Here is a 13,192-nt window from a genome sequence, read left to right on the forward strand (position 1 = left end):
CTTCTCCTCCCCGGCGCTCGCAGTGACATTTATGTAGTTCACTTTTAATGCTCTGTACTTTATTTACAGCACAATTACAAATAGATGCTCCTCACTCATTAAACATTTAAAGCCAAGGACTAGGAACAACTTACCATCCTGCGACGTGAGAAGGTCTTTCACAACAAACCTTCCACAGTAGAAATATGTTACACTATTTTTGGTAACGTGGGTCTCTCCCGGGCGCGCACCTTGTCCAAGGTGTGGCAATAGGCTCTGCCCGCCTTTAATACTCTATGGGGCCCAATGTAGACAACTGAATAAATTCTCAACAGAGGAAAGTACTCAGTACATTTGTACAAGTGGCACTGAAGAAAGAAGGAAGCTGTGATGTATGCTGTTTACTATGCCAAAACAACAGCACAAATAGTGTACGACCTATATATTGGCAAAAATAGTGTATGGCCCATATTTATAGTGACAGAATCGCAGTCCGCATAAGGATGTACATGTATGTTCCTATGAAAGCCATTTGAGATTCAAGCCACTAGTACATGGCTGAAACATGTAGATCTGTAGATGATGAAGTTTATTAAATACTCCAAGTGCATCGACCTTTGTTTTTCATTTTGCCAAAGGACCCATTAATTAATTCCAAAATAAAAGGGACACCTTTAAGCAATTTTGTTCTCCTACCACAAAACAATCAGTGCTCCCTCGACTAACATCGACTAACATTGTTGAGCTCGTCCAGATACAGGAGGTATCTAGGTGAGGACACAATGACGAATCATACCAATGGATGATACACTCTGTCACAATGTGACACCTCATTACAAGTGCATTATGTCTCCTATGGCACTTGTAATAAGGCAGACGGGATATCCATAATGTTTGTGAAGCAGGAAGGCTAATGATCCCACTCCACAGAACTTTCTCCTGAGGCCTATCAATGAACAGTCATGCACACAGTGGACCAAAATAGATGACAAAGTTCGATTGTGTACACACACTAACACAATTAATATACTACAAAGATCCTTTAAAGGATCAGACACAGCAATGTGTTGAAACTGACTTAGGACCTTTTAAACAGACACCGGAGTTCATTTTTTAGAAAGAGGAGGAGAGACAGCAGTAAGGAATCTGCGATTAGACAGAGTAGCCGCCAGAAAGAGCATAACCAATGTTAAGTAACTTGCTCCACTGACACATACCTTTACAACAGATTTCTTGCTTTTAGAATCGACACCCATGCAGTACCCTTCAAAAAGGAGGAGGGCCTGAGGAGTGAACTTGTATCAAGAAGTGCTGCAGAACCAAGTGAGCAACAATGCCTTCTCTGCAGAGTTGACTGATGAGGCAGCAATTGTTGGTGAATGTATGCACGGATGCCAATATCAGATCTTGACAGCTGTCTATTACAAGAGCACCCCTTGCCAACACCCTCGAGGCAGCTTTAGCTAGGGTGGAGCAAGCACATAGGCCCTCAGGGGGGTTCCTACTTGGCCAAAGCACAGCATTTCTTTATATTCGGGATGATCAAGCTGGAAAGGGTCAATGTCTGCAATTCTTCCTTTCTTGGTAACAGTAAAGTCCCCTAAGAGCAGGTCATCTACATGACATTTCGTCATTTGTGCAATATAAAAACTGATGCCAGCACATAAGGTTGGCTCCTATATATGGCTCTCCACCACTAATAAGCAAGCTGTGGCATTTGTTGGCAACTGAGAGCAATTGTGGTTTCAGAAATCCAGATCCAGTGTGGCGCCTGGGGTCATTCTACAGGAGAGGTATCTGCTGTTAGAAGTATCCATTAGAAAATAGTAGCAAAGCCCAAGACTGAGTTTCAAAAATAAATTCGACTACATGTTTTGGTTAAAGTCAGATATGTTTTTATCGTGTACCAGATGCAGTACTACTCTACCAAATTATCTTTTAAAGAGAAAAAGGTAATGGTAATTGGAACATGCATTAGAAACACTATCTCAACACATTACTAATTAATGGCTTTAATTTGTGACCCATGCATGTCTGATCAAGAAAGCATCAGTACATAACTCCTCTGAGTCACCCAATCAGTGCTTAAACATACGTTATGTGGCAATTGGCCAGTTGAAATCAACATTATATTGAAGAACATATCTAGGGCACTGATCTAAGAAGGAAAGAGAGGAGTCCAGTCTTTGCAATACAGGAGACCATGCTTGTCAGTCAAGACTGCTTTAAGATGAAGCCAAACATCTCATATATTCCTATCATTAGGAAAGCACAGCTATTGTTGTCTGCATTACATTGCTGCTCAGTGATAAGTGTGCCTGCAATGTGGCAATGACGGGATCTTGACTTTCGGATATTTAACTAAGCTGTTTAAGACAATATGAAACTTACACAAATGTTGAAGTGGGCTAATGTTCATTTTACAATCATTTAAATAGTTTGTTACTGTACAATGGCATTAACAATAACTCATATTTGAGAACTACTTTCCTAAAGAACCAGAGGAAGGAGCGGGCAAGTAGAAATTATACTTACAAGGTTTTCAACCCCTCAAGCCCCTTGAACATCTTGTGGTGGACATTTTCCAACCGGTTACTGGTCAAGAGCAGCTCATTCACACCGCTGGATCCTTCAAATGCTCCTTCTTCAATGTCTGTTATCTTGTTGTTGCTCAGGTTTCTAATTGAACCAAAATAAAAATCAATATCAAAACCAAGTTTTTCTTACTGTGGAGAAGCGTGGCTCAGTGGTTAGAGGCGGCAGACCCGGAAGCTGAGATCGGCCGTGGACCAGGGTTCCATTCCCCGCTTCGGCGGGACTCGGGCTAAAAAATTCCACGGACTCGACAATTCTCGCTCCGGTGCCTACTCGACTCACGGGGTCACACTCTGCGACTCTGGGCAATAGATTGCTTAATCTCCACTACGGCCCCTCGCGGCGGGATGCCTGGCTTTCACCTTGTGGATACCCTGCCGGGGTATCTCACAGGGGAATACCAGGACGGGTTCCCTAAGCAAGCGCCTTGATGCCTTCGGGTGATACGTGCGCTATATAAGTCGCAATACATTTACATTTACTTATTTCAGTGTTTTAGTTATCGAGGGCAGTGGTTCTTAACCTTTTGACTTCAGTGCAAACCCCCACTGATTCACGACCGGACGTCAGAACCTCCACCTAAGCAATTTCTATGATTTGAACCTCAAAACAATACTCAAAAACACAGAACTAAGTATACATAAAAAACTACACAACTAATAAAGTATGTTATTTAATACACAAACAACAATATGCACAAATCTTTTATTTTATTTTAATGGGAATATTGGAGCCTTTTAAAAATGTAGGGCCTGAGTTATACTTTGGAGGGCGGCTCACCCTCTATCAAGGTGATGGAATTCACTTAATCTGCCACCGTGGCTGGACTACTGCTTACAACTACTTGGAAGTGTATTTTATACACGGGAGTAGAACATGATATATTGGACACTAATAAGGAGTATTACTTAAGGATATCTGTAGTATTGACAAAGGGAAACATTTTTTTTTATCTACTAATACAATTTTTTGGAAGCTTCTATGGTTTGTATTATTTGGTATTATATATCAGGAAAATACGCAGAACAATACACTCTATTTATAATATTTATCAAAAGCAGTATGCAAACAAACTAGTTAATGGGTATGACGTTTTCTAAACTTCAAAACAAGGATCTCAGACTTAGAAACTTCTCTTTAAACTCCACCTTCTCTCACAGGCCTTCTTCAGCCTTTGAAACAAAATCTCCATATAGAACATTCTATCTAATGTCTCTGGTAGCCCCAATATGTTGTGTACATGCCAACATTTTTTGGCAATTATGAAAGAGCATTTTTTATTTTCATTTAGAAAACTCTTACCAGATGAAGATAGAAGTTGTTTAAAAAATGAGAATTTGCAAAGAAATTTAAACAAAAAAATGAGACTTTGCTTTTCCCAGTGATGCAGCTGTAAGTCTGTTCTAAAAAGCAAACTGACCCATGACGTAGGTTTAATGTGAGCGTAGTTCCCACTTGCCTTTTCCAGATTGCTACATTACCATTTCAACTGAATGAAAATTGTGTGTTGTGACTATACTGATGTTCTTTTCACTTAGGAATTAGATCATCAAAATGGATATGCTTCTGCATCACTGTACAGATACCTGCTGCTTGATTTCTTGTGAAATTAGAAGTGTGACTGCAGACCTTTCACGCTCAGTGCCGCTTAAATAGTGTGTCCTGCTCAATGTGAATTTTGCACCTGAGCTAACAAGTCTGTTTTACAGTCATTCTTCGAAAGTTTAATGAAGCGAGAACCTAAAGGCATATGTTGAATGCACGAATAGAGGCAGAACAGCAGAGTTTTGGGAGTCGTTAGGGAAGCTGGAATCATTCCTGAATTGGCAGGGGCTGCCAAGAACCCCACTGTGGCAGTTCAACAGGCCAGCTGTCTAAAGGCTAAATTGATGTGGCAGAGGCATGCAAGTGCAGGGCGAGGGAAGACGCTTGACTGACAGTGGCCACCCCTGTTGAAAAGAGATATCCCAACTAAGGTGCACCCCACTGATCAGGCAAAAACTCATGCTGCAGTCCACTTGCTTGGCTTCACTCCCAAACCCATTGCATCCAGCACTGACTGGAATTAATGAAGCTGTGGAATTACAAAGGGGGGCTGACATGTCACTTCAATAGCAGTTGATCAAGGAGCACACACTAACATTTTACGCAGCTGCGGGAGCTTCTTGAAGATTCCAGTCGCTTCCAGTACTGTGAACTCATTGTTGTTAAGTCGGCTGCAAGGAAAAGAAATGAAAAAGTTTCTCAACAAAAACTTCTATCAAAAAGTCGTGCTTCTGCAGACAGATAACCAGAATCTCATTTGTACTTAGACAATATGTGTAACAATACCCCCTTTGGAATGATTCCAGAATATTGACAGCAAGCTTATAAATATATCTGTATATTTCCAAGATTTATACGCTACACACATATGTATATATGTGTATAAATACATGTAGAATAAACAAATGCATGCATAGCAGCTCAGGTGGGAGCAATCAGTGCTCTTATTAACCCGGGTTTCTAAAAAAAGGTGCGGATTAGCAAAACCTAAACACTGTCACATTTTTAAAAAATCCAAAGTTCATGAACTTTAAAAAAAAAACTGAATTCAAACTGAGATGAAAAATGCCAGATGCACTAGGGTGTATAATAATGACTGAAGAAGTCAAACAAATCTAAAAGTAGCAAAGATTGTCAGAGCTCACTGTTGAGAAATAAAACAATTTAGCAATCTCAATGTTTTTTTATTCAACCACAGGTCTAATGTAGGTCACCTTCATACACCTATGAAGAGAAAGCTGTTGCCACCAATCGAAAGGCATAAAAAGGTGCAATTTCTATAATTCTAGGTTGACTTTTCCTTGTAAGTGCAAACTATCTCTAACAAACAAGTTATTGGGGGTGGCATGTTAGAATTCATTTTGGTAAACCAATCCTTGAAATAATGTACACTTGTAGTCCTTGCTAAACATATTTTTCTGATCCGAATTTCAAAAATATATAATACCAAACCTCTCTACAACAATGCCAACAACATAAGGACAATCCCACACCTTACAAACTTCGCTCACCAATGTCAACAATGTCAGAAACAAAAGCATCCACAGTCTGGCATTCATTCTGATAGCAGTAATTAACCAGGTTTCCTTAAAGTCAGGATGCTTCCCACAAAGCATCTAACTTCTGAGACCTAAAACATACTTCCATGACTGCCAGATGCCTCCATTGACCCTGACCACTCTTTTACTCCTACACTCATGACATTTAACTCTACACGCACATTAATAACTATCAATCGGAGAACTTATGACACAGCATGTCCACAAAGGTCAACAACAAATTTCCTTCATCTTAGTGGTACCAAAGCAGAATTATTGATCCTCAGAATAAATTGTTCTTGAACCACCCATGAAATTCTTCTACCTATTCTATGTCAATCATTACCACCAACAAGGTGAAATGAGAAGGAATTGCACCAGACTCTCACAGCCCAGCGCATTTCTATGTCCAATGCTTCTCACCACTAGCCTCCTTTTCATTTCCAAGACAGTTGCGCAGTTATAGTTAAAGCTATCATCAATTCCAAACCCAACTACTTCAGCTCACTCCACATAGACTAGCGTAATACGATTGCTGCCTCCAAAAGTTTCATAACAATGCAGCTAGAGTCATAAACTAACTAGAATAATTTCCTACGGCCCCTCTTACTCACACTGGAACCACTCCACTATAATCTTATTAACGCCTGGGCCACATTCAAAGCCTTATACCTGAGAGCCAATAACAAATGCATCTGCTTGAATACTTGAAACCACAAAATACACATAGTAACACAAAACTACTGTTCCCTAGATGGGCACTGCTCTAATTGCAAATGTCTGCTATATGCTACAAACAAACTACAGCTCAAATGCAACACACTCCCTATGAAATCCTTGCCATTATCTTTATGTGCAAACATTCTTCCATCGTTAAGTGACATTACAAAATGAAGATGTCTTGAGTAGAAAGCTATTGCCCACAACCCAAGTACCCTCCCAGACAAAATCTATAAGAAGCAAACCCTGACCTTTCTCATGGTTTTAAGAATTCTAAATGGAAGAGGTTCATTTCATAATATATTTGAATTAAACATACAAGGATGTGCTATTTATTGCACTCTCATTTTTTGTGTTTATGAAATTTACATTCAGTATTAGCATTTCAGTTGTTCATAGCTCAAATATGTTGAGATTTATTAAAAATCACAGATTCTAGACATAATCATTAGGCTAGATGTGAATTTAAAGTTTAAAACAAATGACTAAGTATTTTTCATTTAAATAGTGAAAGCTTTGTCTACATAAATTTGACTTTGGCTTTGTAAACCAATGTATTCACCACCCAATCACATTGTTACAAATGTGGCATTAACGGAATCTATAAGACATCTATCCTTTTCAAACTGTTTCATAAACAGATTATTTCCTAACTGTGTAGGTCACATTTCTAGGTTCCAACATGCAATGTAACAAGCTGACTCGTTAAGAGTTTGGAGTACAGAATTTTAAATACTTAATGTTATGGAAAGCTGTAGACTGTACCCCAGTTTGTGTTATATTGGACTATAATAATGGCACGCCATACTCATTTTAAATTCACATTAAAGGGCATTGCGGGGGGGTGGACAACAGGGGACTGCCATTGGTGGAAGTATATGAATATTACCGGAAGTGTGGCTTCGTTAGTAAAAGGGCAGCAGGAGTTCTGAAAACATGTAGCTAAATTAATACGGATAAGGACGTACAAGAACTATTAAAGGCTTTTGATTTGTTTTGAGTATATTCATTATTGGGGCTGCAGGTCTATTGCTAAATGAGTATGAGTACTTATAAGTTGTTGAGTACTGACGAATTAATACATATATGTGAGAAGATAAATAATAGTTGCGGAATGTACACTGAAAGTAAAACATGATTACTGGCCTATTTTTGACCTATTCATCTACATTTGATTGAGACTGTTACTGTTATAGACCACTTTTAATTTCATAATAGTCTAAATGTGTGCATATAAATTTCTATATATAGCCTAACTTGGGAGCACAGTTCATATAGTATTTCACTTAAATATTGCCAGGTTCTTGCATACATATTAAGCCCACTTTAGTGTGGTCTGTGCTAATACAGCAATGTATGTACTGCAGACACTGCCCGGTATTCACATTCCTTTTCTCATCCCAAAAGACTATATCTCATCAACATAAAACGATTTCTATCTTCAAGTCTTGGTGTCTTTGCTAAATCTGACACTTTAAAGAAACATTTTTAGAATTTAGAAATGGGGTGTTGTTTTAATTGTTCTCTTTCTTAACTTGTTTCATTGACAAATCGTAACCATAGTTGTTATTGGAAGCTTGCTGGTTTGTGTGCATTTCTCAAAGATACTATTATTGATGTAAGCTAAAGGGTGACTTGAGCGTTAAAAGTTGATCATCTTACAGTTCTGCAGTGTACTGAGGGATGTGATCAGGAATTTTCGTTAATTTTTGATTGGAGCAATCTACAGTTGTCCCTTCACAGCGACATTTTTCAGGACAGGCCAGATCTGCAAAGCAGTCTCCACTCAGCTTAGATCTGTAATCCTCAGTGCCTGTGGAAAATTAAAACAGAAACAGACAAAGCTTTGAGTATGTAATGTGAGATGTTATTACCTAGGCAGGAAAAAGAGGACACATTTAATAATAATGACAGCAATAAGGGTGAGAACTTCAGAGGTTTGGTTTAAAAAAAAGAACTGACATAACAAAACATAGTTTTAAACAAACAGGGTTAAACAACAGAGGCAAAGTACTGGCTGGAAAATGTTGACCAAATGATGCTATATCATAAGCTTTTCACAGCTACACTGTCTGCTGATTCTGTGGAACCAATGGGAAAATCTTAGAATGGCTACTGATTGCTATGCCATATATTAGATTTCGTTGTGCAAGAAAATAATGCAAGTCTAACTTTTATTGTAATTACTGAAAATCCTCACACATACACTTTTCTATTCAACTTTGATTCTAACAATTTTTTTTAAAACAATTGAAACATCAGTTTTCTGAGTTTTTAAACGTCTCTTTGCTCAGAAGCAGGTTCACATTTGTCTACATTTTTAGAAGTGTGTGACCAGATTAAAAGCCTTGTCTCGTCTCTAAAATTCTAATGTGTGCTAAATGGCAGCAGTTTAATAAGCTGTAGAAAGCTGCGTGACGTTCCATGGTGCTTGACAGAACCATGTTTTTCTCATACCTCACAATCACATGGTTAGATCAAGCACAAGAGAAAATCTCGCTAGGTAGCTCAAAAGCATCCATAGGCCAAGGGTATGACCAAAAGGAACAGAGGAAGGAAGAAGTGAGAGTTGAAGGGTTTCTTCAAGTTTAGTACCTGTGATGTATAGTCTGCGATGCCACAGGGATATATGTGTGACTGTCACTTCCCCCAATGGTGCCAACATGAAGGACATTGTAAACAAATCATGGGTGACACACTGCTCAAGGAATGGACAGAGGGTTGCAAAGTAACAGATGAAAACACGGTTGACTACTGGCTTCATCTGATACACAGGAAAAAGGGCCAGGATTAGTAGACATTACAGTGGGACAGGAAGAACACAATATTTTGTTTCAGTCATTGGACATTACTTACATCCCAAGTGGTGAACTCCTAGAAAGTAAAGATAGCCAAGAAAGAAAAGAAGACACAGCATTTCCCATTAAGACAAAACAAACTGCATACAAAGCTGCAATAAGTCAGCAGAACACATGTACCGTAAGTATGATCAGTACAGATTAGACCCAGCCACCTTGTGAGGACAAAATAATTTAGCAATTTGATAAGTGAAAAGAAAGTCAATTAAAAACAGCATATCATATGCGATTATAGTATGCCTTCTGGTGACTTCCTTCTCCTATTGGGGTATTTATTATATTTGACTGTGTCTCTTATACTATGACTGAGACTAAAGTAAATGTCAGTACTTCTCCTGTTCTAAGCCTAACAACGGGATATCAAATATGAAGTCAATGAACGCTATTCTTAAGTTTTCATGTCAGGGCAAAGCACTAGTACAATAAATGCACCCTTTTTAAAAAAAATAAGAAGAGAGGAGGTTCGGATCCTCAATTATTAGTTCAGCAAAATACAACATAGCACATTTGGACTACAATCTCTGATGCTTAGCAGAGCAGAGGAAGGCATATACTAACTTTCTAATTATTTGCACTACATAAACCCATGAAAGAAATTCGCAGCAGAGGTTATAATGGTATAATTTAAATTATTAAGGCATACACAAATATGAACAAATATTTTGTAGATATATTAGCACAAAAAGGGTGTGTTGAATCCAGCCACTTGACTTAGGCATTGTATTTACTTTTCATCCTTCAACTAAGTAATTTCCAAAAAGTCTCCAATAGTTGCAAAATCCACCATAAGCTTAACACATATCCTAGCATTTACAGTAAAGTGAGCTCACTGCAATCAATGTGCTATACAGTGTGAGTGCTGCAGAGCAGATAGCAATGTAGGGTTAGAATGAAGTGGAACAACTGTACCAGCTATCAATACAGAGATTTGCTCAGCTGCAGAACTGATCTATCTTCTGCTACCAAATTGCAGACAAGAATTATGATGGAACATCAGTTGACGGAAAGATTTCTGACCAAGGGAAGAATATGTTACAATTGCCACCTAGGTAAGATTATGTCAAATCGATTTGTACATAACCACTTCAGGCATATACTAGAAGTAATTTAAGAGCCCAAATATGTGGCAAATTCCATATAAAAACACAGTAAATCCATCAGATTTTACACATAGTTCGCATCTAGCCATATGCTAGTAGAAAATATCAACCCTATCCGTGGGATGTGCCATGGCACTGAAAATAAAAGTAGCCCAATAAAACATGTTATTTAGAGCAGTTGTACTAATAAACACATATTAACACATTTATTATTACAGTGTGAGGCTCAAATTCCAGTTTATTAGCCCAGAACAGCAAAAGTGACTTTAGAAAAACAGTGTTTTCTGCCTCACAAGTTGCATATAATCATTACTTTACACAAGGAATCAACTATCCTAACAGTCAAAATGTCTCTTCAATATGATTAAACATTATGGTATGAACGTAAGCCATTGCATCTTGACTAACTAGCTGACAATAAACATGAAAAAATGACATAGCAGATGCAGACTTTGTGCCGGTGCTTCTTGACAATGGCACATATTTATCATGATCCACCACAAGTTGGCCCTGTATATTATAATCAGCTCAAGACGATTTTTCATTGAAAAATTCAAAAGCAATAACAATACCAGCACCTCCAAGCCATTCTTACAGTTGTGGATAGGCAGAAATAGAGCATATTGTTGCATTTCAAAGAATATGATGGTAAGTAGGTAGCACCGTACTTGCATATGGCAGGGAGAGTTGTGGTGAAAACTGAAGTCGCCTCCTAAGAAATATCTTTTGGCCTGGCACTTATTTTTCCACAAATTAAGCATTGGTGTAGAGTACTATATGTTGTTTGTTACAGTCCTTGACAAAGAGGTGGGGCGTCATGACCCACTCCAGGCTTCACCTATTCTGAACTGTGAGGAAAGCTTGAGATTCATGAAAGGCGAAGTCTCCAGTGAGGCATGGTGCCTTTCCCCACCTTCAACAATGGTAATAAATAAATAGCATATTGGATTATGCCTCCGCATTTTATGTGTGTGTTTTAACGATTGTATTTAACCAAAACCAGGCGGCAAGGGGTTAACTGTGTCCAGCAAGGGAAAATCACACTCAAGAGATATCTGACTATTAGGAGAATTGTTTCCATGTGTAAAATAATTGTTCAATGCAATCTGTGAAGCAGTGAAAAGTATGTTTCTCAGGTCATGTTCCCTGTACTTTAGTAATAAACTCGCATTTTATTTTTGAAATGTAGTAATAAATTGTGAATGTGAGTTTCATTAGTATAAATGCTATAATTAACTTGTTATCGGGCCACATTTATTTAGCAGAAATATATATTATACACAATAGCTAGTATGTAGTTAAGTTTAAGCCAGAGATTCCATTGTAAAGTTGTAATTCGCGTGGTTCAACGAATCTGACCAAACCTTTGCACAAATGCTATTTGCCATAGCACGTTTGGTGCCGATCCATCAAATCTGGACTTACATTCTGGTATTCCTCTCAATTTCAATGAGGGAGAGCAAAGTTGGAAGCTCAGCCTATGCAGAAATGCCTCCAGCCTTTAAAGCATACATATACACCGGCCTGCCTACTGGAAGTCAGACAAAGCTGATTCTTGCATGGCACTGGAGTACATGACAAAGTTGTTTGTTCAATGGCTCTCTGCATTGATCTTGTCGGGTCTGACAATGCAAGGAAGATCCAAGTATATGGCTAATAATGTCTGCAAGTCAGTCAGTTCTCTAAACACTCTACTTGTCAGCAGGGTTCACCGCAAGAAGGTGTCCACATTTTTAAGTGATGCTGTTTTGTGGGTCTGGGGAAGCAAAACAGTAATCTTAGACAGTCTGGGTGATGGTTCAGTGAAGTACTTTCTTGATTCTCTAAAATTCCAGGGGAGGCCCCTCTAAGTTTTTAGCGGGCTCCAGAATCCCTGTTCACATCTTGTGCAGAGATGGGTTTTCCAATGAAACTATTCGATAGATTCCTAAGAGGAAATGACAAAGCAGGGTGCACAAATTGTTACTTTCTTTGAGGTCCAAAGGGTATCAATTAGAAATATTTTTTTTTAGAAAGAGCGTAACATCTCCTAGGGAGAGGCAATACAAGCCAATCCCCTCAGAATTCTCATATTTGCCTTCCCTCCCAAACAAAGTGAGGTGGGCCTAGAAGGAGGGAAGGGAATGACAGGCAGGAGGGAAGAGCTCTAGTTTAGAGGCGTCACCCACAGTCAAACATACACCCCTCTGAGCAGTGAACCTGAAGATGAGGAATTAATAGTATGTATGGTGCCCAGAGGAATAGATGACATAAACCATATAAACCTTACTGTAGGCTATTACATGTAGCAGAGGCTGCCTGAGCTACCTTGATAGCACAGTACTGAAGGACCACTATGCAAAGGGGTAGAGTGTCTACACCTCTTTCTATAAGGGAGAAGGGACCCCTGAAAGTCAAAACCTTCCGGCAAAAGAAAACAAGTGCTAATACAGGTACAGAGGAGACCTATCTCTCACACTCAGAAACCACCATTGTTAGGATTTACAAGAAATGCAATTGGCAACTAGAGTAAGATTACATCGATTCTTATCAAACGGAAAGCGATTTTTAAATCATAATCAGAGGAAAGCAGGCTATAACTTATCCAGAAAGGCAGTCTGAACACTGGCAGAATAATGCTGTCTTAGCTGGGGTTCCAGCTTTGGGGCATTTCAGTCGATACAAGTAAGGCGGTTTGCACTATTTCAACAAAACTAATTACATACTGATATGTGACAATGAGACAACAGCACATTATAGCATAAGTAGAGTGTGGCGAGAGCCCACAAAAACATCCCTAATGTTATCACAATATAGAGTCACCCAAGATGCAGATATCAGTCATTGTGTAGACTGGTGGTTACTGTGTGTAGACTGG

The 13,192-nt window shown here is 38.8% G+C and overlaps 1 protein-coding gene across 4 annotated transcripts in view; it reads right to left on the reverse strand.

Annotated features, from left to right (window-relative positions):
- The window catches only part of SLIT2 (slit guidance ligand 2), a 739,121-nt gene that overhangs the window by 213,328 nt on the left and 512,601 nt on the right, over positions 1-13,192 (reverse strand). For all 4 annotated transcript variants that reach the window (XM_078678412.1, XM_078678410.1, XM_078678411.1 and 1 more), the window contains 3 exons: positions 8,040-8,190; positions 4,716-4,790; positions 2,515-2,658 (listed from right to left, as the gene is read on the reverse strand). In XM_078678412.1, the coding sequence (XP_078534538.1) occupies positions 2,515-2,658; positions 4,716-4,790; positions 8,040-8,190 (370 nt within the window). The remainder of the gene's footprint in view (positions 1-2,514; positions 2,659-4,715; positions 4,791-8,039; positions 8,191-13,192) is intronic.

The sequence above is a fragment of the Lissotriton helveticus genome, chromosome 2_2, assembly GCF_964261635.1.
Source record: "Lissotriton helveticus chromosome 2_2, aLisHel1.1, whole genome shotgun sequence".
In the NCBI taxonomy this organism is placed as follows: domain Eukaryota; kingdom Metazoa; phylum Chordata; class Amphibia; order Caudata; family Salamandridae; genus Lissotriton; species Lissotriton helveticus.